Raw genomic sequence first — 26,834 nt, 5'->3', positions numbered from 1 at the left:
GAACTCTGTTGTAGTTTAACTAGTCATTTGAACTTGTTGCTGTTGGTCCACCAGACTCAATCCCATCCCAGGTGGTCTGGTGGTCTGTTGCTCTTCCTCACCATCATCATCGTTACTGCACCAATGGCATGCAGCTTGTGTAGCGTATCAAACTTGTTCCTGAGCCTCTTCTCACCGCCACCACGCAGGACTCCACTCAGCTCTCTGTCTGCATGCTGTGGCTCCTCCAGGACCTGCTGGGTTTGGACCGTGTCGGTATGTGAACCCGGATGAGCCACCGGGCCTCGACCCACTGCACTTTATGCGATCTGATTCGCATTACAATCACGTCTTCAACAATGCTGAAGGTGAACAGAAAGGGGAAATGTGGAACCTTCTGCTTCACTAGCTGCTGACTCTTGAACTCTTGTGTTTGTCCTGCAGGATTGTCTTTCAGTCAGCAAACCCAGTCCAAAGCTTGTTTCTTTGCCCGGAACATAACAACACCAGGAGCAGCATTTGAATATGCTACATTTGTGAACAAAGAGGAGCAGAAGAGTGTGTGTATTCCAGGTGGGACACTTATTGGAGGGGCAGCCAGGGTGAGATGATCTTTTATGTCTTTTCTATGTCGAATACATATGGGTTCAATACATCATTGCACATCAAATCTTAATATTGAAGATGCTGCTTATTAATCTCTCTTTACGCTTAGGTGTCATTTTATTCTGACATAAATCTGTGGATGTTGAATGTAAATCTTAAACGTTAAAGAGACTAGGAAGGAAGGCACTGCTGTCATGTTTAGTTACGTGACACCGCGAGTGCACGCCGACTTTGACCGTGGAAAATAGCCCCGATAACAGGCAACAAATATACTATTTCCATAAGGAATTTAAAAAATTTACGAATGTGAATGACAAATGTGTGCGTGTCTCGTTTGCGGTGCGAACGCGTCTGTGGAGCGCCACTTCACCAGAGGCTACAGCAACTTTTCACGGAACTTTCCGGCTTCTAGTAGGGCGTCATGTGTCGTCAGCGAACGAATCGGCTCAAAGAGCCGACTGAACGATGGGAGCAGGCTCCCGTCCGAGAGCCGTTTTTATTTTTTCTGCAACTTAAAACAAGACAGAATGAAAGGATGGTCTTCTCCGTGCCCTGAACACGGGGAAGACTGAATGTTTGAATTGATGTTGTGCCGTTCGTCCAATTCACATGAAAACAGACAAGGATCATAACATCAAGCAGGGAGGGGCGGGGCGTGCTGACGGTCCACTACAGGTACAGAGCAGGACAGAGTGAAGCAGAGATGAGTGACAGCTGGAAAAAAGCAGTATTTGGATGCATTTTAACAATTGTGAAAACACAAAGGCAGAATTTGCAGAAATCAGACATCATGTCCAGTCAATCCAGTGTTTGTTCTTTCAAACAGGAAAACATTCCAAAACTGTAGGACAGAGAACATGCTTCACTGCAAGAACATTCCATAACTACTTTACTACAGTGATATGTGGAAAGACAAATGGGAAATATGAAAGGTATAGTATTAGTTAAATAGTAAAATCAGTAATAACATCGTTCTGTTTTCTTTGAGGTTAATATGATGTGAATTCATTAGTGTGAGCTTGACACTGAAAATGTAGGGTTGAGTATTGGATATCAAAATTTTGTAAATGTTCACACAGAAGACACTTATTCAGCTGGTTTGGGTAGAGAATCCGCCATGTGGATAAATGTTACTAATGATGTAAAACATGAGCAGCTCTCGGACACATTTATTTTGTCAAAGTAGCTCTGTGGCAAAAAGGTTGGAGACCACTGCTTTAAATACAAAATAACATGAATCCAACATATTGTAGTGAACGGATGAATGGAGGCAGAAGATGTTATCTTCCATCTATTACCAATGTGTGTCATTTGATCTACTGTGCTGTCAAACGAATCTATGAAGCCATCAAAGCTGCAGCGTCACTTGGAGACTACCCACAGCCACTTAAAAGACAAACCTGTTGATTACTTCCAAACTAGTCTCAAATCCCTCCAAGGTCAACAGACATTGATGAGAAAATCATGTTTATACAAGGCACTGGGGGTCCTTGGCCTGAAAAACGTTGAAGACCCCTGCTCTAAGGTTCTACTGTACATATTTATTGTTCAGTAAAGTGCTGAGTGCTATGTGTTTGTGCTTCCAGTATTATCCACGGGGGGGCGATAGCCACCATTGATTGGTAATGTGACCGTTGCTCTTGCTATGAATACAGCTGGACTTGCTGTGGCTGCAAACCTCAATATCAACTACTGCAGGTAAAAGAAGGACTTGTATTTATTTATTCTAATCTAATGGAGGAAAACTGCATCTTTAATATGTTTAGTATGTTAATAATAATGGGCAGATGCAGTGTTTCTGGGTGAAGTGCAGTGTGTTGTGTTTTCTCCTTATCCTCCACTATGCTGTTACTCATGTCTTCTCTGTCAAGCTTTTGCTGTCTCTGCTCATTTGTTTATTGCTTAACATTTGATACATTAGGCAGCACGACTGAAGTCACACAAGCATCCTTCAATGGACTAACATCTTACTAGTGGAAAATCTATTTTGCTTGTACAAGGTTATCATTCATTGTCTACACAGGATTGGTTAGCAGGTGGATTTTCATTGCACTCTGCATAGTGTGCTGTAATAATACCATTGTTTCCTAAGTGCATCAGGACTGGTGGTGGATTAGTCAGTATTGCCCTAACAAACGTGTGTGTTGTTCCAAGCCCCATCCCACTGGGCAGCACACTGCTGATTGAATCCTGTCTGGATAAGAGGGAAGGCAGAAAAATCTTTGTTTCATGTAAAGTCAGCAGCACAGACGGCTCCAAACTGTATACAGATGCAACAGGTAACACACACACACACACACACACACACACACACACACACACACACACACACACACACACACACACACACACACACACACACACACACACACACACACACACACACACACACACTTTTGAGATTCTGAGGTAATTGTTTTAAATATAACATTAACTTTGTATTATGAGCTCATATCATTCATCCATCTCTGTGGGGACGTCAGACATTTGCACTTTCCTCTTGCAGTTGAAGTATTTTACCTCTTTTTAACACATCAGTCATAGAAACATTATATTCAGCATTTAAACTGTAAGTTACCTCTGTTCAAGAAATTCCAAACTAAATTGTGCGAATTGAAAGAAGGAAGCTACCACACAATTCCCAAACTGGATATCTGCCCTTGTTTTGTTTTGTTTCCCTGGTGTCTCCCCCATTTCTACTTTTGCCACAGCCCATGATTCATTTCAGTCTCCATGGTTACCTTTCTTCAATAAAAATAAAAAGTTAATGGGACATTCTTACGGATCAGATTTGTCCTAATTGAATCTTGAGTCTTGTCTCTTAATAAAGTTAAAGCGGCCTGCCCGAGTGCGCCGTCACAGCCAATCACAATGCAAGCCGGGAGTGTCCTGACACGAACCTGTCTGCTGCGTCGAGGAGTCGCAGCAGGGAATGACGTCACACTCGAGTTAACTCAGCTCGAGGTCCATCTAGTCGGTTAAACATCGGGACAACTTGTCCCAATGTGGTTGCGCTCACCGACACTCGACAACTGAAGCAACATCAGTGACATACAGTCGAGTGTTACACTTTGATGCGTGTTCGCTGTCCCAATCCCATCCCAGGGTGTCCTGACGTTTGTTGCTCTTCTTCTAATGATGGTGATGAGGAAGAGCAACAGACCTAGAATTGAGTCCTGTCCCTCTAATATCTGCCAGCTCTGACTCCATGATATAGAGCACATAGGTTCACATTAGGACTCATATCCTCCTGTTTTCGTTTTGTGTCTCCCCCATTTCTACTTTTGCCACAACCCATGATTCATTTCAGTCTCCATGGTTACCTTTCTTCAATAAAAATAAACAAACATTTCTGTGAGGACGTCAGCCATTTACACTTTCCTCTTGCAGTCAGGGATTCTTTTCTTGACCTCTACTCAGTGTTATTCACACACCGGTCATAGAAACATTACATACTACAGTATTAAAAAATTCTGTTGCCACTGTTCAAGAAATTTCAAATGCAATTGGGTGACGTTTTTCAATAGAAAATATGTTTTTTCATTTATTTGCTCTGCGTAATTTGTTTTAAATCAGGAAGCTCCCACACACTTTCCTAAATCCAATAAATGCACAGATGTACTTCTGCACATTTATCCAGATTGCATATACAAAATGAATTTACTGAGCTTTTATTCATGAAGATCATCCTCATGACAGACAACCCAAATTTAAATGTACATGGTTTTATTTAGCTGTTTGTCATAGCTGTTTATTCCTCATCTGTAAGTAACAACACAAACTAGAACTTAAATGTGCCTGAAAGATACACCGCACCCATTTACACAATGAAGGCAGAGTCATACCATGCAATGCAAACAAGGTCATCAAGAGCAATTAGGGGATTAAGTAACCTGCTCAACAGCACTTTGATATAGCCTTTTTAAGTAGAACCTGGAATCAAACCACCTTCCCACCCCAAGATGATTGCTCAAACTCGTCTAGTGGGTCTGAACCGGTTGAGTAGAAGATACAGGTAGGCAGAGTCTAGCTTACAGGGTTCACACAGCAGGGAGTCAGGTGAAGAGCACCAATGGCACGGAGCTTGTGTAGAGTGTCCAACTTGTTCCTGAGCCTCGTCTCACCGCCGCCATGCAGGACTCCACTCAGCTCTCTGTCTGCATGCTGCGGCTCCTCCAGGACCTGCTGGGTTCGGACCGTGTCGGTACGTGAGCCACTGGGCCTCGACTCACTGCACTGCACTTAATGATCAAATGAGAGAGAGAGAGATACATGCAACAGAAAGGTGGTGATATGAAGAAGTGCTGTGTGATATTACACAGTAGGAGGGAGGGAGGCAGTAGCTCAGTGGGTAGAGCTTCCGCTTGGGAACTGGAGGGTCGCCGGTTCGAGTCCCTGCCAAGGTGCCCCTGAGCAAGGCACCGAACCCTCAATTGCTCCCCCCTCTGCGTAGGGTGGTAATGTAATGTAAGTCGCTTTGGATAAAAGCGTCTGCCAAATGCTCGTAATGTAATGTAATGTAATTACAAGAGTTCACGTAGTTTGTGGCAAATAAGTTTAATCAAATTTAACAGATGGACCTCTTTGATTGATATCGCTGTCAAATGTCTGTCTGTCTGTCTGTCTGTCTGTCTGTCTGTCTGTCTGTCTGTCTGTCTGTCTCTCTCTCCAGCAGGGGTCGCCATCCTTCTCCAAACTTCGGGACTTTAGCCTGCCCAACTCCTCATGGGGCTCTGAGATGATGCGTCTGTATGAGCACTATAACAGCCAGTGCGAGGTGGAGACCGAGGGAGGAGAGAGACGCAGAGGGCCTTGGAGAAGACTGCCGAGCTACAATCGCTTCTTCAAAGATGCTGAAGGTGAACAGACAGGGGAAATGTGGAACCTTTGTGTGCAGCAAGAGACACCATTATGAAATGTATATAGTGAGCAGCCTTCACACAGAGACCACATTTTCACTCCATCACCATCAAAGTTAGTTGTTAGTCTTTTTCCCAAAGCATTGACATCTGTGCCACACTGCAGACTGATATCTTGACAAGCTACATGTACAGTGGAGCATTGTGTCACCAGTGCTCCAGACTTAGTGTTAGATGTTTCAAAACATTGCTTGTTGGAAATGTCTAATAAACCTTCTGCTTCTTTGCTGCTGACTCTTCAACATGTGTGTTTGTCCTGCAGGATTGTCTTTCAGTCAGCAAACCCAGTCAAAGGCTTGTTCCTTCACCCGCAATACAACAGCACCAGGAGCAGCATTTGAGTATGTTACATTTGAGAACAAAGAGGAGCAGAAGTGTGTGTGTGTTTTCCAAGTGGGACACTTGCTGGAGGGGCAGCTCGGGTGAGATGATCTTTGATATCACACAAATATGGATAAACCTTGGTGTGGCTCCTTCTTCTGTTGGCCCAAACGACTTAAACCAGCATCATATCTCACTCCACATGGCAGTTTTTAATCTGAGTTCCAGTGAACATGCCATGTAAAGCCACACACACACCAGCATTTTTGTTTTGTTTTTAGGATTATCCATGGCGGGGCGATAGGGACCATCATTGACACTGTGCTGGCAGAGAATGCTGCTCTAATATCTGAACTTGTGCTGACTGGCAACCTCAACATCAACTTCCGCAGGTAAGAGAAGAACTTGTTTTTCTGAACATTCCATTATTAATACCATTGTTTCCTAAGTGCATCAGGACTGGTGGTGGACAAGTCAGTATTGCCCTAACAAACGTGTGTGTTGTCCCAAGCCCCATCCCACTGGGCAGCACACTGCTGATTGAATCCTGTCTGGATAAGAAGGAAGGCAGAAAAATCTTTGTTTCATGTAAAGTGACCAGCACGGACGGCTCCAAACTGTACACAGATGCAACAGGTAACACACACACACACACACACACACACACACTCACACAGAATGTCTGATGGGACATGTTGGTGTGAAAGCATGTAATAAGTCACGTAGGCTTCATTGTATCTCCTCACTGTCCTGCTTTCTGTCTTGCCTCTCATAGCTCTGTTCCTGTCAGTCACTGTCAGCAACATATTGGGAGACTGATACACACTCCAGCAACCACCCGCCTACCCAAACCAGTTTGTCAGCAAGTCACACCACATGTGTGTGCATGTGTGAAAGCGGGAGGGTGAACATTTTCACTTTTAAAATGATCATATTAAATTTATTTTCAAATGATCATGAATCTGTTTCTGCTGGTTTGTCCTCTCCTCTTACAGTGAAGGATTTACACAGCGTTACACAACAATGAAGAGAAAGAAACATCACATATCTAAATGTGTTTTCAATGTTAGAGGCAAAATATTGTGCATATTAAAATAGTGACTTTTTTTCTTTGAAAGCTGTAATAATAATATTAAGCCAAAAATAGAGCTATAGAGTTCACTGCTAATGTAACAAAGAAAGTTAACAGCCATAATAGGGTTTGGGGCTGAAACAAACGAGGCTTTGATGTGATTTCCTTTATAATTTCACTTATGTTGGTGTTTCCACAATTTATGAGATATATAAATGTGCTCTTAGGAAGAATAGATGATCTGCATCTAGAATAAAAAAAGTTGAAGTTACAAACTGGAAACATTTCAGGAGATGTAAACTTAAGAACCCAAAAGTACAAAAAGTTTAGCCCACCTCTCTTATTTCTCTTGACTTTCATTTCAGGTGTGGGTTGCTACTATTGCCCCATCATGTGGTTAATGTGGTTACATTTGCACGTTATGGAAAAACTAAGTCCCATGTGTCAACACCATTAACTGAAATTTACAGCAGAGACTCATCAGGAGTTCAAAGCCAAAATCATCATGATAGCAAGAGTTATTTTGTCCATAGGTTGGTTTCTGTTGCCTCTCTCACACTTTGAACACTTGTTTACATTCAGAAATGACTGAGACATGCCACAATGTTACCGTAACGACCGATCATACTGTCCACATCAGAGAGAGCTGTGCTGCTCTGGCATCAGCTACAGACTGTGATGCGTAACCAGAGTTTACATGACATCTGAGACATGGTTGATATTAGTTTAAAGACTCAATGACCTTTTTAGAAACATCCTTTACTGAATATGATTCAATGACACTTTCATCATGGTTTGATTTCATAGACAGGAGAAAGCTTTGTCTTCATGTGGCATTAACATCAATGTGACTTTACCGCTGAGCTGTTGTTGTTATATGTTATCACTGTTTCACCCTCTCACCTCTGCCTATTCAGCAATCAGGAATCTGCATTTTTATGTAGTGGATCTACTGATTGTGGCCTAAATCAACTGTAGATGTAGTTATAGTGCTAAGTGTACTATTACTATGAAACACATCAATGCTGGTGGAGGTCTTGATCTTTCTTTTGGGTCTACCTGAAGCAAACCCTGCACATCTTTCAATGTTAGTTCCCACACAGTTTGGTCTGATGTCTGGGTGTGTGGCCTCATGACATTGCCTGTGCCATGTAGGTCTAGTGGTCTTGTGTGGGCCCCTCATATCTCTAACCTCAGTTTTGCACATACAGCGATAGATTCTGAAGGCTTACTGGTGTGTGTGTGTGTGTGTGTGTGTGTGTGTGTGTGTGTGTGTGTGTGTGTGTGTGTGTGTGTGTGTGTGTGTGTGTGTGTGTGTGTGTGTGTGTGTGTGTGTGTGTGTGTGTGTGTGTGTCTTTTCCCTTTTAGAGTCATGTGGTCAAGTTGGGTTGAAGGAGGGGGATGGGGGTTCCTGCTATAAGACCCACTGTAGCACAATCTGTCTGTTGTAGCTGAGCTGCAGTGCAAAGTCCACCTAAAAGGCAAAATGTCACTATGGTTTATCATCAGCATCTGTTATGACTGATGTAATCCCAGCTGCTAAAGGAAGCAGCATGGAGAACTATCCAAATGTCATTTCATTTGGCAGCAATCATGAGTGATCCAAACTTCATTTAGACTTTTTGGCCTGCTTATGAGTGTTATTCTGGACAGGCACATATATGGGCACCCTGGGAACAACTTTACTCTGGCTCCCTTGCTTAACTCATAAAATCCACCTGGACTTCTTATGGGCCTTTGTTACAATCGGCAGCTCCTTTCACTTCTCTAAAGAACTCACAGACTTGGCAACATACTTTATATATTTTTTATATTAAGTCAATTTATCCTGCACGTATGTTTGTCTCTTTGTGGCCCCTTTGACCCAGACAGTGTTGGTGCTGCGTCAGGCCTACTCACAGCCTGCAACAATGATGTAAACCGAGAACACATTGATTATTCATAGTTGCTATTGTGTCTGCAGTTGTTTTAAAGATACCCACATTAACATGGCAGATTGTGTGGCGTAAATAAAAACATCCCTGTGCATCTGTTGCATGTAAGGAGCCCTGCAGCTGCTTCTTAACTGGCAACGTTAATGACTCCCTCACATGAACGGGGATTGTCTTTAATGCGCTTTCCTCCGACATAAAGTGAAAGACTGCAGGTGGAATTCATGTTTCCTTCCATTCATTGTGTATTGACTCGATTAGCGTGGCGAAAATTAGTGGCAGCAACACGGGATTATATTTCTCAACGGAACACACCAAGTAAAACCCGATCCGCTGCTGTTACATAAGTCCCGGTGACATAACTCTCTGCGGCCCGGGACGGTCAGGGCTCACGGAGGAGGAGGGGGAGGAGGAAGAGGACCGGGGCGCACGGCTTGTTGTGAGCGGCCTGTCCGGTCCAGCTTCACCGCCTCGGGGGATTCTAATTATTTCACAACAGTTTCCACACAAGAGGAGGTGTACGGTTGGAGAAAAGAGGCAGAAAGAGAGAGACGGAAAATGCGGTCCCGAGTGGTGGGAGCCGCTGTAAGGGGCCGAGGGAGCAGAGATGGCGGTGCGCGTCTGCAGGTGCCTGCGCCGGCCCGGGCGGCGGAGCAACAGGTAGCCTGAGCCCCGATCACCTCTGAGGCAAATGGAGACAGTTAGGAGTTCAAACTGACTGACGAAGCAACAGTCCGTGGTTTCTCACTGCGTGCGTGCGTTTGTGTGTGTGAGAGAGAGGTGTGTGTGTGTGTTTGAGTGAGTGTGGCCCCACGCGTTGTGTTGACAAGGGAGTTATGGAATATGAGGAGCTGGACGCGCCCCTAACTGACACCCCCATCAGGAGAGGTAAGAGGATCCACCAGCGAGCTCTCACTCTGAGGGAAACACTCAGTGTGCAGCAACATGTGTGGACACACACACACACACACACACACACACACGTGCACAACTCTGTGCACAACTCTGTGCGGTTGTTAAATGTCATAATTATGTAGAACGTTTTGAATGTACCATCGTGTTGTGGGTGTAGGTAAGAAGAATCGGTTCACTCTGGAGCACAGTGTCTCCTCTCTGCTCTTGTACTTGGTCCCTGTCAAAATGAGCTAAATTAAACTGAAGTAATTGTTATCTGTATGGCACATTATTTCCAGGAGCAGATTTGGTCATGTGGTTGCCATGGGCGATTGCCAGTTGTGGGTAACTGAAAATGTAAATGAAAAGGTTTCTGTTGTCATCAAAATTCAAAAGTCAAGATTAAACCCTGCTGTCACCATCAACTCACTCTAGAACTAACAACAGACAGTCAATAACTATTAGTGTTTATTTGACCTAAATATCATCAATACTACATGACACAAATTCACACCAGCAAAGTCGGGACTGGAGATAGTTGTGACTTACAAAAACAATGAATTCTTCCCTTTATTGAGCTGATTAGTTGAACAATTAAAACTGTTCTTTATTGAAGCACAAGAGATTAAAAAAGGCGGTTAAGTAATAAGAATGTGTACCAATTTGCAATGATACTTTAAATATCCGTTTTGGAGTCAAATATAAATATGTGATTGAGAATGGAACTTTCTGAAAAGATTGGCAATGAGTCAGTAGCTTTATTTAAATTTGAGCATTAACGTACTTAACTGGATTAAGTACGTTTTGCTTCCAGCATTAACTGGAAGCAAAACCATTTTTGCTTCCAGTTTGAACCTTTATTTATCTGTTTGTTGGCGTGCTGTGTTTCTATCCACTTCATTTTCCCACAATGCATTTCTATCCCCCTCCCATCGCTCTCCCCTACTAGTCTCACTTTCTTTATCTCCTTCTGCTCTCCATTCATGCGACAGATCACTTCCACCAGCCTCTCTCTGTGTCTGCCTCTGTCGCACTCCCCCCTTTCACCACATTCACTATTATCTTCTTTCCTTCCACTCTCATCCATCTTTACCTCACTAAGCCTCCCATCCCTTATTCCCAGGTGGGGTTAAGGTGGTGTGAGTGGGTAAGAGTGGCAGTAATCCTGGGGGATTAGCTCTTATTTTGCTTCTGTTTTTGGTTGATGCTTTTCTATTCAAAGCCTCTCCCTGGCTAAAGTCCAACTCGGTGAGGACGGCTTGTCCCTCCGCCACACAAACACACTGCACAGCTTTCCTACTAACGCACAGCATGGCCTCTCTGCATCGTCCATCCATTGAATATGAAGCATAGCGATTTAAAATGAAGTCATGTTTTGATATTCAGTGTAATTGCCTCTTTTTTGCTCTGAAAATCAATCATTACAATAGCTATAATTATAAGAGGTTTGCTATCGTGGATTTTATAGTGAGCTTGTCAAAACGAGGGGGGGACATATGTATTATCATAGGTCAGTTATATAGGAACACATTTACGCATATCACATATGCTGTTTAACTGCAAGACTGTCATGAAAAATAAAAGGATGTTAGTATGGGGGAGTTAGATGTGCAAAGAAAAAATTGGTGTCCTCATTTTCATCATCCTTTCCTGGCTTTTTTCTTCGTGTCAGTGTTTAGCATAAGACAAAAACACCGGAAACTGTTTTATTCTGGTTAGGGAGCAGTTTCAGTCTGGTTGTAGCATTTTTGTGCTGCTGAGGCAGGGCTTCTTGAGATGATGAATGTCTTGGTTTTAGTGGCTGATGTGGGAGTTGACACGTCTTCATCATATTTTCACACTTAGCAGTATTTGGCAGGGGTTTGGTATCTTTGTGCTATTGCTCCTGTTTGTTGAGTAAAAGTCTGTAGTTCCAAAAGGGTCCAAGTCATCATGAATTACAAATGACCTGTGGTGTCCCACAGGGATCTATTCTGGGTACCATTCTTTTCTCTATATACAGTACATGCCACACTGTATTGATGTAGCTGTAATTTAGAAACATTTGTGACATCAACCACCAGACCTTAGTGATGGATCTTGGTTAATGATAAAGCTAGAAAATGATCCATGTTTCAGCATTTATTCTAAAACTGTTTCCAAGGCTAAGACTGGACAAGACATTTACACAATGTAGCCATGTGTTTGTGTCTGTTGCCACAACTTGACTATAAACTATTAACTATACTAACCAGAGTTCAAAAAGCTGAAGCTGGAGAACAAATACAGAGCAGATTACATCATTTTTTGCTTCACCTCATCGACGAGCATTTTAGGATTGATTTGACTCGATTCAGATTTGTTGATATTTGATTCTGATTCTTGATATGTACATTTATCTAGCTTGTTTATCTTTATCTCAGTGGTCCGAAGTGCAGTTATATAAATGTGTAAATACATAAATTAACAAATTTGTATTAATCTCACCATATTTGTGACCAAACTAAGGCATAATCTAAACTATACTCTGTGTGGCTACAGTCATTTGTGACTGATTGTAGTCAAATAGGAAGCTGCTTTAGAGTTCTGTTGCTCATTTGGACACACCTGAAACATTAATTCAGTGTGAAATATTACTTTCACGCTTATATACAAACAAATTTCATAAGACCTTAAGCGAGATCAACTCTTAACTCATAAAACTTATTATTTCAATAAGTTTTATTTTGTCACATGAATCATCATATGTCATATCATATCATATATCATATAATCAATCATATTTATGCATTTGGCCTCAGTGTTGATATTTCTCTGCATTTTCTGTGTTTGTGTGTGCACATGTGTGTATCTGTGTGTGCTCCGCTTTCATTCAATGCTTTCTGCTTATGAAGCAAAACTGATTTGACAAGGGGAGGAAAAGAGTGGAAACCACAGAGGGCCTGATCAAGCGACAGGCCAGCTAGCTCTATGCCTTCCATTGATAGTTATCTCCCCTGCCTCTAAACCTTGTTCCCTCACACACACACACACACCACACACATACGAGTCCAGAAATACACCCTCTGGCTAAGAAATAGCCCACCACGCATCTACACACACTATGTGAAATTCAGACTTTTTCACAATTGCGGTCAAAAAGAGAACCTGTTGCTTCACAGTTGCCAACCTTCCTCTGTGTCTTATCTCCTGTCTGTCTGTGTCTTTGTGTGTGTGTGTATGTGTGCGTGTGTCTGTGTGCCTGTGTACATGTAGTCACGCAAACATATATACTGCAGCAGAGTAGGAGTGTAGGTACAAATCTAATATGTAACTTAATTTCAATTGAATAAAGCTTTATTGGTGTGATGTTTTAGTAAAAATTTTGTCAAAGATTACACTTTATTACTTTATTATATAATTTACCATATGACATCATATAGTAAATAAATGCAATACAAAACAAAACATCAATGACAAAGAGGAAGTTTCTCATAGTTGAATGTACTCACCAAGGTTTAGATTTAATGGGTTATAATGGATTCTCATCAACAATCTAATCCTTTCCTCTACTGGTGTTTCCATGTTTAATGTGGGTACCTGAACTCAACTGTGCACATAATGAACAATCATTCTGTATTCATGTGGGAGTAAAATACACATCTTATGAAAAGAAAAAATCTAGCTGTATTCTGTTCCAGGGACGGGGGGAAACAAAGTGGTAATCAGATTAATTATACATTTAGTGGAGGTGAGGATTACGAGCAGGATTACATGCTCACTCACAGCTCCACTGTGCACAAGAGAAACTCGTTACAGCCGCCGGTTCACTGCTGCAAACGGACGAGCGGGTGGAACCGAGTGGTGACGCTGCTGTCAGAGCGCAGCCGTAAGCTTTTTCCATCCACCATTCAAATAGAGCAACTTTCTCATTTCCATTCATCTGTTGCCGTTTTGCCTCATCGGCCATACAGCTCCCCGCCAAAATAAGAGACAAACTACTACCATGTCCAATGGATATTTTATATACTGCGTATTTAAAGATACGGATAAAGATAAATTCATCAAAAAATAACAAATGACATTACTTTAATATTGTGATTCTTGTATTAGGTTACTGATTAAATGTTTCAACAGGTAATAAGTAATTGTACTGAAATACATTTTAAAAGTAAAACTCCTAACATTGTGTACATTAAAAAAAAAGGACTTAAACTCACTTTTTTTAATCATAAAATCCTGTATTAACATTCATATTTGAAGATTTTGTTTCAGTGAGGAGAAGTCACCATTTTACATATTTGATCATATATTTCAACATGTAAGCCAAACTTTTAACCCCTCCAGAAAACATTAATAACTTGAATTAGTTTTTTGTCTTTTTTTGGTTTTATTTAAAAAAGACAAAAAAAGACCATCAGTTTCTGTGTGACAGCAATTTCCAAATCTGCATTTTGAATTTTGGTGGCAACCCTGTTAGATCACAGATTGTGTGAGTTCTTGGTTTAAAGATCAACCCCCGGGCCACATTCCACAAAACAAGTATTCAGTTTTGGAGTTTTCAGGCTCGCACACTGTGTTGTTCTAAGCACCACATCTCACCACAGCCCTGCTGCTCTCCCTCTGGCTTTATTGATCCAAAGCTGAAAGCCATTTGTGACACATTGCTTAAGCTGAGTTTAAATGTGTGTTATGTTTCTGTTCAGCCTGTAAGCGTTTGGGTTTTATTCACTAATGTGTGATTGAACTCTTTCTGTCGCAGGAGGAGCCACATCCAAGAAGCCTCATCTGAGTAAGTGATCACAGCACACTCGTTTATTCCTTCATTATAGAAAGGAAAGATCAATATCATCAATATGCATCCCATTTAGACTGACAACTCTTAATGTAACAGAGCCGTCATTAATGTTAGTTACTCCAGTGCTTCACCTGTATGAGGTCAAAATGTCGGCTGTGAAACAGGCCCATTCTCTTTATTGTGTGTGTGTGTGTGTGTGTGCGTGTGTGTGTGCGTGTGTGTGTGTGTGTGTGTGTGTCTGCCTGCACACGTGTGTGCACATTTTTCCGCGGTAATGATATTGCTTATGCGTGTGCTAGATATTTGTGCATGCACTGTGGTTAAAGTCATAGTGAACATACAACATTGCACCTGTATGGTAACACACACACACACACACACACACACACACACACACACACACACACACACACACACACACACACACACACACACACACACACACACACACTAGTGCCTCCAGCATTGGGCCATTGGCAATAAACGTAGGGTGCTATGTGTTGCAGCTGTGCTCTATCTCTCTCTCTCTCGCTCTCTCTCTTTCGCGCGCTCTCTCGCTCACACGCACACACACACACACACACACACACAGATGAAAATACCATGCACTATGTTTTTTGTGCTCTGGCTTCTGAATGCAGATGACAGTGATAACATCTCTTCTTTTTTTAACTTCTTTGGTTTAACACGCTCTGCCACAACTTCAGCGCACCTGTGGGTGTTATTGAAAGTGGCAATGTAGTGTGAAACATTTTGCAGACTTGATGTTACACAAATTGATTATTTATTGATTGTTTCAGAGTCATAATGATTTGTTTGTATAGTTAATCCAGATTTGTGCTTGCAAGTATATTCACAATGTGAGTGTGGATGGATCATAGAGATAAATGAACGGGGCAAGAAAAGAGAAATGAATTTATTGATTGATTGAAATTTAATGTAATTTAAAATTTCATTATAAGAAGTTTAGTTATTTATCTAATTAAAACTGTCAAAGGAAAAATATATAATTATTTGATAGATTACTCATTTATTGATTTTGTTATTTGCATTCAAAAATAAGCAAAAGCTCAGTGCACATGGAGAATAAGCTTCAAAGGTAAAATTGCAAAACTTAGTTAGTATCTAAGCATAAAACTGAGGAGAGTGGTACCAATAAAACTTTCATGTGCAACATTTTTATTCTGATGTACACAAAATCCTTATCAAATTTCTGTTCTTTTGTTTCAGCAGTTTGTAAGATAAAGTGTGTAAAACCGAGCAAATATGTGTTGGTCGTTGTAGGACGGTTCAGAGTGAGGGGGTGAAGGATGATAACAAAGGTTTGGGGAAAAGTACCTGAGAGAAAAGACAGGGCAAGGGACAGCCCCCCACCCATCCTTTGTCTGTGTCTCCACTCACACACACACACACACAGACACGCAGTGAACGTCACGGTGGTGACTGTCAAAAGTCTGTAAATGTGTGCTGAAGTTGCAGTGAGCACCTAGCACAGCCTGCCAAAGGACGCACGCAAAGAAAGAGTGAGCGAGTGAAAGTGCAGGTGGTGCAAAGACGACGACGACACACACACACACACGTCTGAGTGTGTGAACAAAGAACGAGCATCATTAGATAAAGCGGGAGGGAAAGTGCGCTTGTGAAAGTGGGACAAGACGTCTGAGACAAGTGGAGGAGTGAGGAAGATGAGAGGTAGGGATGAAGCTCTTTGTTGGTTGACATGTGTGTCTGTGTGTGTGTGTGTGTGTGTGTGTTTTAGTGATTAGGTTACCTTCCTCATCAAACTGCGATCTGATGCTGATGCGGATGCTGCGCTGTGTTGCTACCATAGTGTCAGGTTCAGGTCGAAGCAGCTTTTTATCCGGTATGTCTTTAGTTCAATCCCCGAAGAAACAGAGAGTTTGTGCAGATTCAGACACCTGCTGCATCAAGCACAGATGCACGTATTCAGGTTGTCCAACTGCACCAGGGCCGTGCTATTCAAGTGTGTGTGTGTGTGTGTGTGTGTGTGTGTGTGTGTGTGTGTGTGTGTGTCTCATTTATATACAGAGAATCGTGACTTATTACTTCCAATTACGATCATCCATATTTTACACTCATTTTTGGAGTTGTGTTCCAGATCTGGTTGAGTGTATCTGTGCAGGTAATTGGCCCGTTCTCATTCGTCTGGATCGGTCGACTGTTGGGCTCATTCCCATCGATATGTGTGTATGTTTGTGTGTGTGTGTGTTTCAGTTTTGTGTTTGCCAGTGTGACTCAATTCTGAGCTTTTGGTGAATGTAAGTTGTGTGAATGTAATGTGAGTTGAATCATTTGTTGAATATGTGTCTCCTCTCTTACTCCCACACATGCAGTGAACCCTCAGGTATGTAAAGGTGAAGATTTTATATGATCGGAATCACTCAGTAGTTTTTTGATCAAATCAGGGCTTTTAAAATCACATTTTGTGCTAAACAGAATATTCAGATTTAAAACCCCTTGGAACCTGATAAAGGCTTGTATTCACATGACCTGATCTGCTCTTAGGACCGCAGGTTTTGTCAGTCAGCGTGAAAAATCTAAATCCTTACCCACACAAAGAAAATGATCAATAGGATGCAGCATTGCTTGTGTTTGAATGACTAAATATTGCAGATAATATTGTGATTTGTGATTGTGCACACAGCCACTTAGACTGAACAAGCCTAGACAACCTTTGCCTTGTTCCAATAATAATGTGACACATTAAAGAGAAAGAATCAATAATTGTACTTTGTTGAATTCTAAGAAACCATAAGGAAAGAAAATTCAAAATGTCCATCGTGGAATAAAAATGCTTCATTTTACTCATTATGATAGAGAATATATATGGAAAATGCACAAAATCTTACAGAATTACATCATCCAACAAACCCACACACCTGAAAACAAACTAATGCAGCTTCACAAGGAACTCACGGAACACAGAACCTCTTAATTAGTAAGACAACACACACATACACACACACACACACACACACACACACACACACACACACACACACAGTGGTACAGATATGACAGACGTGCTCCAAAAGCTTTTTACTTTTTACGTCCTGCTCAAAATACATAATTCGGAATGAAAGAAAAAAAGTTCAATAAGCAAAAAGAGATTCAGATGTAAAAAAAGAAGAAGTTAGAAGTAGCTCAACAGCAATTAACAACAAATGAATATTGATATCTTGTGTCATCTATCCAGGCTGCATCACACTCACTCTCTTGCAACCCTGCAAACACACACACACAGACACACACACACACACACACACACACACACACACACACACACACACACACACACACACACACACACACACACACACACACACACACACACACACACACACACAGAGCTATCCATGCACACATGTTAACACACACTGATGCGCAGCTGCTTCTTAGATGGCGCCGAGATGTGAGCGTCTCTCTGCCCTGCAGCTGTGTGAGGAGCACAGAGGAAGACTTGTTCTTCACTGATATGCACTATCTCTCATATTTGTGAGCCTTTGCCACAGCTGGAGAACAATTATTTACTGAGAATCTCTCTAATTCTCTACTGATACAATTTACACACACACAGACACAGACACACTCATGGCTGTTTTGTTGCGTTGAGGGGGATTCCTGTCTTGTTTCGTATTGTATCTTCATCAAAAAAGGATTTCCTTGTTCCTCAGAATGCAAATTCACACACACACACAAACACTTCCAGCAGCAAAGCAGTTGTAGACTTCACATCAAAGCAAACATCAAAATAGCAGGTGGCACATTCCCCCTCAAAACATGCTAAATGAAATACGACAGTCTGGCTGATTCATATCCTTTCCTCACCTCAAAGCAGCACACCTCCTCCCAACACCCCCAAATTCTGCCGGGGCTTCAAAGTAAAATGGTAAATCTCACGGTAGCTGCTGTCCTTTGATAATCTCTATTTTCATCTGACAAAGTCGCATCTTTTCCCACGTTAGTGCTTCTAAACGTTGAATGATGTAATGAAGCTTAATGCTGCCGTGTGACACTAGAACGTAGAAAAGACGAAGCACCTCAGTCTGTCTCATGTTTGGTGTAAATACACAGCAGACGGGTAGAATTCCCTCACGTTCTGTATTTAATCAGGTGGTTCTACATTATTTCTTCTTCTTTTTCAGATACTTTAAAAACAGTGACTTCATTTAAACAGAAATATATTCATACTTTGTATTTTCAGGTCAAATGAATCATCAGAGCTGATGGATTGTAAAAATGATGAAGCAGCTGCATGTTTTAGTTAAATACAGCAGGAAATAGTCACAGTATTTACTTTATATTGGTAGATTGTTTATTACTTTTGTAAATTAAAAAAACATTGCAATTCTTAAAGATGTTGCACAATACTTATTTTATTGACAAAGTCAGTCAAAAGTGCTTTCAAAAAGGCTTTAAAATACATTAGGGATGACATTCAGGACAAGATATTTAAAAGAGAAATGAAAAAGATAAGAACTTATTTAACTGTATGTGAGTGAAGTGCAGTGAGTTCTTACAGGAGTGATTTCTGTTACGGCTACATTGACCCGAGAGGTTCTCGGTGTAAAAGAAGGTCTGAGATGTTAAATTTGTGCTGAAGAGTTTGTTTGACAATCGCGTCTATCCAACCTGCTTGAGCCAGAGAGCAGAAAGACGACGCGTTTCATATTTAAGCATCTGAACTCCGTCAGATGTTCCACTGCAAATGTCTGCAGTCGCTTTAAAGCAGCTGTGCAATAATATCAATAAATTATTATCTGATCCGTGTTAATGTGTGTCACTTTGCCGATGATCACGCCTACGAAATAATATGTTCGTAAATGGCGAATCCTCTTTCTGTCCTTGGAATGTGAACATGTATCAACACTGGTGATCGCAACTGATCAACACTACTGGTGTGTGTGTCAATGTGTGTGTCTACGTGCAATGGGACATGCGTAGGGGTTTAGTGTGAGTGTGTGTGGGGCGGGGGGGTTAAAGAGTGACACTTTTTTTTTGTCATTCTCAGGGTAAAATCACAATGTCAGCAGTCTGCTCTTCCACTGTAAACGGACAAAAAACCTCAACTTTCCTCTGACGGAAGCTTATCTTTAGGTACACAAGCACGCAGGAGTGCAAGCGCAGTCTGTACACACGCTCACACACACACACACACACACACGCACACACACATACCCATACACCGGCCGCAATAAACTCACGGCACAGATCGGCCTTTGCCTTTTGCCTCTCTTTTCGCTTTTGATTTGTCAGTATTGAAGGTTGTGTTTTGTTTGTTTTTATCTCCCTTTCACAATCCACTGTCCTCATTGTGTTGTTGATAAATGATAAAGTGTAAATCATTGATCATTCTTACATGATATGAAGATGTAATCAGTCTGTGTGTGTGCTTGTGTGGGTGCTTCCGTGTGTGTGTGTGTGTGTGCCATCGTCGGGCTGCTTCAGATGTGAAGGAAGTGTAGGAGGTGGCGCTCTTTTCTCTTGACTGCCGAAGCTGCATATTTCCATCAGCGTACTCATATTCTACATATTGTTTTATACTTTTAACATCTTATCATCATGTGGTTTAACGTGTCATATTACATGTACGGCAGGTCAAATCAATCAGAGGGGCATTTGCTTTAGTTTTTGTTACTGTTAAACTGTTAAATTAGCTCCGTGTGGTTTGCTTTGATCTGATGGTTTCATACTGTGTGGCTTTAACACATACTGTAGTTTAGCGCGAGATATTGCAACGAACACAATTAGTAATTCTTTGATTTGATTTTAGAGTACTGATGTACAGAAGCAGATAAGAGTTCAACAATAAAGCTATTTTATCCCAATAACATTAATAAAAGCTTTGCAAAGATAAACATCATTATGTGAAAAGTAATGCAATGCAAATGAAGCAGTCCTGATACATAAATATACACCGGTATGATTGTAAACGTGTAAACATTTGGTTATCCATGCTGAGCATCAGGCGCTATGGTGCAGCCTCTTCTTTCACTGAAGAGGATGTTTGTGGAGAGCGTTAAGGTGGTTTTAGTTCCTATTCAGTATTTTTCACTCTCAGGTGTAACTGTTCGATACACATGCACACCCACAGTCACACACACACACATGCATGCCAAGAGATTTTGGCTTTGATTGGTTTAGGCCTGTGGCTGCAGATAAGACAGAGAGACAGAATAGCTGAGAGGAGCTGCAGTGTGAATGATTTTCTGAAGTTCGTTTCCACTCTGAAGCCGCCGCCGCCGCGTCGGTACGTTCAGGCCGTCAGTGGAAAACGTAGTGTTTCAGGCGGAACAGAAGCTGTTCAGAGGCGTTCGGTTTGTTGAAGCTGATCACTTTAAATACTGTGCAGTGTATTCAGTGTGTCAGCTCTGTTTATGTAAAGAAGAATGATTATCTTCTAGGGAGCATAAATGGAGGGGCAGCAGTGTGAGAGAATTTGTGATTACGCTGTGTGTGTGTGAGTGAGTGTGTGTGTGCGTGAACAGTGAAAGGTTGTGGGTCACAGTGGATTTCCTGTTGTTTGAGGTTGACAATCAGAAGTGAAATTGTGAGAAAACAGAGACCACTGATGTTCACTCCTTCTGCTCCTCATGAAATGGAATCATTGTCCAAACTCACTCACTTTATCAACTACTCACTGTTTATTCATCAATATTGATCGTTTCTATTGATGATTTCATTCATTCACCTTGACCTCCTGCCTTCATCAAAGTGTTATTGGATTGCTTCTGTAGTTATTATTACGACTGATGACACTCATGGGTGATCCCTGTGGCGCCCATATAAATAGGGCACACACTGACACACTAACACACACTTGTAAAAAGAGGTGACACAGTTACACACGGAAACAAATATCTAAACATGATCACACAGGCGTGATATTGATCTCGTAGTAGTCAATCACGCCTCCAGTGCAATTGTGGATGGCGTAAGCGAAGATGGGAGGTAGAGATAAATCATTGTTTAGTGTTAGGAGAGCGAGTGTTTACACTGTTGGCACCTTTTTTGTACTTCACTGAGGACGTGAGAGAGAGGAGAGGAGAGAGAGAGGGACTGAGGGAGACAGAGACTAAGGAAGAGAGAAAGGAGAGAGTGACTGAGGGTGAGAGAGAGAGATCAGGTCAGGGGGAGGTGGGAGGGGATGGCCATTACTGGCAGTGATGGAGGAAGACACATTACTGGCAGCAATGTCCTTTATGAGCGAGACAGAGAGGGATTCACAAAGACAGAAGTGACTTGAAAGAGGGACACTCAGAGCGAAAGAGAAGCCAGTTAACCACTTGAAAGAGCTCTGAGGTTGACACCTTCGCACTTTCTGCCTTTCTCCATTTGCAAATATTCCGCCTCTTCAGAAGTCTCTCTCCTCGCAGTATTTGATGTTTTTCTGTTCATTAGTATTAAGGCAGGAGGTGATGGAGAGGAAAATACCTTTGGTTCAGTCTGGTCACAGAGGAATCATACATGTTTAAGGGGAAGTACAGCACAACACACTCAGCACAGGTTCTCACAGCTTCAAGGAGTGTTGTTCACGACGTCAAGTGCTGAACAATGTTATCATCATCATCATCATTAACGTCTGACTGACTAATCTGTGTTTGGCAAAACCTCATCAAACAAATTATACAACCAGAAAGCCCTTAGTGAGGATCACCAAGGCTGTATCGCTCTCAACATCTTTATTATATTATATAAATAAAGAATTAGATACACAGAATACACAACGCCAATCGTGTTGATAAGCAGCCACGGCCAATATCATGATCACAATGATTGACTTAAAATATGACAGATTTGTAAATAGATCGACTGCATATCATCTGTGTAAGTTTCATGATGGGATCAGGAGTACAGAGTGAAAGAGTGGAGCAGAAGTGCAATGTTACACAAAATGGTAAAACTCAAGAAATAGAGCCTCAAAACTGGATTTGTACCTGGTGTGTAATATTGGGCTGCACCACTTGTTTGTCTAAAAAGTTAAAACAGCTGTTATTCCTTTTGTGTGTGTGTGTGTGTGTGTGTGTGTGTGTGTGTGTGTGTGTGTGTGCAGCCGACATTGAAGTTATACCGTGTAAGATCTGTGGTGATAAGTCCTCTGGAGTGCACTATGGAGTCATCACCTGCGAGGGCTGCAAGGTGAGATAACAGCATGACACACACTCACACACACATACTACACACATGCACAAACACACACAGATGACTTATCTCTTTTCAACATACGTCAGGGTTTTTTTCGGCGCAGCCAGCTGCCCACTGTGTCCTACTCCTGCTCCCGCCAGAGCAACTGTCAGATCGACCGGGCCAGCCGCAACCGCTGCCAACACTGCCGACTGCAGAAATGCCTCAAGCAGGGCATGAGCCGAGACGGTGGGGCACACATACACACACACGCGCACACACACATTCACACACACGTGCACACACACATTCACACACAAACACACACACACACACACACACACACACACACACACACACACACACACACACACACACACACACACACACACACACACACACACACACACACACACAATCAAGTATACATGCATACATGTGTGCCTGAAAATGGAGACCATCATTTTGAACCAAATTGCTGTTCACCTTTGGGCTTTAATAGTTAGATAGTTTGGACATCAAACTTTAAAGGCTCTAAAATGCAGGTTTCCTTATGGTGGCGCTATTGTGACTGTCGGAAAGGATTGGGCTTGATTGAAAGGGCTGTGAGATTTAATACTTTCTGATTTCTTTAACAGTCAAATGCTGAAGCTTCTTTCTCCTGTATTGCTCTGTGCATCTTTAAAATGATTCTTATTTCCATGTTGTCCTCCTCAGCGGTGAAGTTTGGTCGGATGTCTAAACGTCAGCGTGACTCCCTGATCGCTGAGGTGGAGAGACACCGCCAGCAGCAGCAGCAGCAGCAACAGCAACAGCAACAGCAGCAGCAGCAACAGCAGCAGCAGCAGCAGCTTCTGGGAGACCACCAGTCTGTCCTGTCCTTTTCCAGTAAAGCTCGTCAGGAGCGCTCCCACCAGCTCCTCCCGCCCGGGGCTTCAAGCTTCTCCTTCAACGCCGAGGCCGAGCTGCTGCCCTACGCCACCGGTATTCACCCATACCTGCTGTGCTCCCCAAACCAGTCCCAGGCTTCAGGCCTGGTGTACCGTAGCTCCAGCAACGCCCCTTCATCAAAACACCAGGGGAGGGGGGCCAGCAGCGGACAATCCAATGGAAGAGGTGAAGCCCACACACACATCCTTTACCCTCCTCTCCCTCACCCTTTTCCTGATGGTGGCGCTATAGCAACACTCTGGGTTTTTAAAAGAAGGGTTCAGGTTTTTAAAGCCTTTACTGTGAAGGAGGATAGTTTCTCAAAGCCCTTTACAGACATATTTACTTATCAGCTTCTCTTCTCTGTTTCAGGGTTTGACTCCAGACATGTTTCTCATGATCTGATGGGGATTCTTCCCTATGACCCTCTGGAGGACCCTTACAGCACCTACCCCCAGTCTCTGGGAAACATAGGTGAGCAAAGGGCAGAGTGGGCTCAAGTGGGCCTGTAATTCTGTTGTGTTTGTAATCTTTAGTTAATGTGCGTGGTCCTGTTTTCCCAGATGAGCTGTGCTCCAGCATCATGCGTTCCCATAGAGAGACGAGCCAGCTCAGAGCCGAGGAGCTGCAGGACCTCAGGTGGAAACTCTTCAGCAGAGTCGAGATCCAAGACTACCAAAGCAAAGTACACATCCTGCTTTCTCTCTTACATCTCCTCTTGTACTTGTCTCAGTCCCAGAGTTTGGTATCAAAAGCGTCCATTGCAGACGGCTTTAGGCCCAGACACACTTTCAGTTTGTTTCCGTTTCTCTCCTTCCTCACTCACCTCCCCGCTCATTATACTGGAAGCCTGTGTTGGAGTTAAAATTAATCACTTTGATGTGGCAGCAGCTGTCAAACCAGGCTTATCTTTTTGGTGTTGGGATTACGTCTAACATTGTCTCAGCAATATGTGCCTGTATATAATGTATACAGTGAGTTGATTCGGTAAGGGGTTGTAATTAAACTTTCACCTGTAAGTCACCAAAGCCACACTTAATGGGATAATGGATGTATATACAATTAATACCTTATTGCAGTAGTAAATAAAGAGATGTTATTAATGTTGTTGTTATTTCTGTGTGGTAAATCCTGCTCTTCTCTCTCAGTCAGTAGATGAGATGTGGCAGCACTGTGCTGTTCGACTGACAGACGCCGTTCAGTACGTGGTGGAGTTTGCAAAACACATCCCTGGTTTCCGTCTGCTCAGCCAGAACGACCAGATCGCTCTCCTCAAGACGGGTGAGTTTATCTGCCAGGTAGCAGCACCATTAGCCCACAGAGCTTTCATCCTGGTCTCATATACCTCTAATGTCTCCCTCTCTGCTCCTGTGCCCTCACTCTTCCTCCCCTTCTTCGCTCAGGCTCCATGGAGGTGGTTCTGGTCAGGATGAGTCGGCTCTTTAACACAGAGAACAACACTGTCTTCTTTGATGGGAAATTTGCTGGAGCTGAAGTATTCAAGTCTTTGGGTGAGGATATGGCTACATGTTGGTCCAGGCAGCTGTGAGATGAAATGACCACGATGGGCATGTCATGATTTGTTTGCTGTCTCCTCTCTCCTGCAGGCTGTGGTGATTTCATCGCAGCAGTGTTTGACTTTGCTCATGGTATGTGTGCGCTGAAGCTCACTGAGCAGCAGATCGCTCTGTTTAGCGCTCTGGTGCTGATCAATGCAGGTGAGATCAAATACTTCATTAATTCTTATGCAGCCAGACTATCTGCCCCCTAGTGGCTCTTAAGAGGCATTGTTATCTACAAGCTAGTGACGAGAAGAAGTTTTCCACACACTGATTTCTGCTTCAAGGCCTTTTCGGCTCCTGGCAAGTCTGTGTTAAGACTTGCTGCCTTTTGCTCACTGTGTAATACTGGTCTTGTTCTCCACCTGGTGAACCAGGACCAGTGGCAGCAGGGTGCCTTACAACTTTTGTTTTGTCTTCCTGTGCAGATCGGCCGTGTCTGGAAGATGGAAGCCGGGTTCAGAGAGTGCAGAGAGGCATGGAATTAGGCCTCAGACACATTTTACACCGAGACAACCAAGAAAGTCTCCTGCACAAGGTACAGGTCTCACTATGAAGAGGAGACTCTGATCTGCTGAGCCATCAGATTAGTGTGGTAAATGTTTATGTGTGTGCGTGTGTCTTACCTGCAGCTGTACCAGAGGATGGCGGTTTTGCGTTCGCTGTGCAGCCTGCACATGGAGAAGCTGCGTTGGTTCAGTCAGCGTTACCCGCTCACCGTTTACTCCCTCTTTCCTCCGCTGTACAAGGAGCTGTTTGCCTCTGAGGGGGAGCCGCTCCCTGGGACCCCCCACTGAGCATCCACCAGACTATGCAAAGACAAACATCTTACATACACATACACATACTATCGCACACACATTTGTTGAAGTCTCACCATTGCTTGTTGATAAAATCTATTTTTCTAATATTAGAAATAAAGGAGAGGAGCACAGTAGCTGTAGCATGCTCAGTATTACTTATAGCTTTTTGTAGATGATGTCAAACAGGAGTTAAAGCCTTTTCATAGCTTGAAGCTGATTTGATTGTTTTAAGGTTACATGCATATTGTTTTTCTGTGTGTGTTTACAAGGTCAGTGTGTTAGGTGATTCATTACCTCACAGGATACACTATTCAGCTACTGACTGCCTATTCTGTAATATGTTTCTCCTCAGGTTGACAAATACATTCTTCAGAGCAGCAGCACCTCTGAACTGTAAAGCTGTGTAACTGCAATAACTCAGCACTGTTTGGCTTTGACAAGATGTTGCATTAAATGTAGAAAAATATCTGTTTGAAAATGCAGGAATGGGAGTGAGTTTCTTCGTTTTTTTTCCATTTGTCAAATGAACTTTTTGTGTTTTATTTTTTTCTGGCATTAAAAGCCACAAGAGGAACCGAGACATGATTTCAGCATGAATCACTGGAGACATCTGTGTAACTAATTCCCTAATTCCCTTTTAATCTTTAAATAAAAACTGTTGCCATGCAGACAGAGTGCTGATGCTTGTTTTGAGAGAAGTTGCAAAGAATTGTTTTGAAGAAGTGGTTCTAAGACAGTAAACAAATCCGGACGCATGTTCTAGAGTGAGCTGGTAGGGTGAGGTGAATGTGACCTGGAAATTTCTGCACCTTAAGTCTTTCCACCAACTTTTTAACCTTTCTTTGTCTGCATATTCACATATTCAGTGTTAACTCTTCTCAAACAACTCACAGTCTGGACTCTCACTCTCGTCAACATA

General features: G+C 42.5%; 1 protein-coding gene across 4 annotated transcripts; it reads left to right on the top strand.

Annotated features, from left to right (window-relative positions):
• Window positions 1–32: 32 nt before the first annotated feature.
• Window positions 33–26,601, top strand: rorc (RAR-related orphan receptor C). 4 transcript variants are annotated; one of them, XM_076153763.1, is made up of 17 exons: window positions 33–255; window positions 424–581; window positions 5,258–5,444; window positions 5,767–5,926; window positions 6,107–6,217; window positions 6,337–6,461; window positions 14,443–14,472; window positions 22,553–22,638; window positions 22,731–22,872; window positions 23,341–23,739; window positions 23,926–24,027; window positions 24,117–24,238; window positions 24,702–24,834; window positions 24,957–25,064; window positions 25,161–25,271; window positions 25,541–25,650; window positions 25,745–26,601. In XM_076153763.1, exons 1-17 carry the CDS (start codon window positions 213–215, stop codon window positions 25,907–25,909), a joined length of 2,292 nt encoding a protein of 763 aa, XP_076009878.1. In that variant the 5' UTR covers window positions 33–212; the 3' UTR covers window positions 25,910–26,601. The 4 variants fall into 4 exon arrangements, with proteins under 4 accessions (XP_076009878.1, XP_076009880.1, XP_076009879.1 ...); XM_076153765.1 differs by having other exon boundaries at window positions 34–347; window positions 5,261–5,330; window positions 25,745–26,600; XM_076153764.1 differs by having other exon boundaries at window positions 34–347; window positions 5,258–5,330; window positions 25,745–26,600.
• Window positions 26,602–26,834: the final 233 nt, after the last annotated feature.

This window comes from Genypterus blacodes, unplaced genomic scaffold (genome assembly GCF_046128005.1).
Source record: "Genypterus blacodes isolate CSIRO-AG114 ecotype Tasmania unplaced genomic scaffold, CSIRO-AGI_Gbla_v1 ptg000059l_1, whole genome shotgun sequence".
Taxonomy (NCBI): Eukaryota; Metazoa; Chordata; class Actinopteri; order Ophidiiformes; family Ophidiidae; genus Genypterus; species Genypterus blacodes.
This window is presented reverse-complemented; position numbering and strand designations above follow the sequence as displayed.

Excerpts from the sequence above, each read along its gene's own strand:
- rorc (XM_076153763.1), top strand. The coding sequence starts at position 213 with ATGCTGTGGCTCCTCCAGGACCTGCTGGGTTTGGACCGTGTCG. Across the intron at positions 23,740-23,925 it reads CGGACAATCCAATGGAAGAG|GGTTTGACTCCAGACATGTT; the intron begins GTGAAGCCCACA and ends TCTCTGTTTCAG. Across the intron at positions 25,065-25,160 it reads TGAAGTATTCAAGTCTTTGG|GCTGTGGTGATTTCATCGCA; the intron begins GTGAGGATATGG and ends TCTCTCCTGCAG.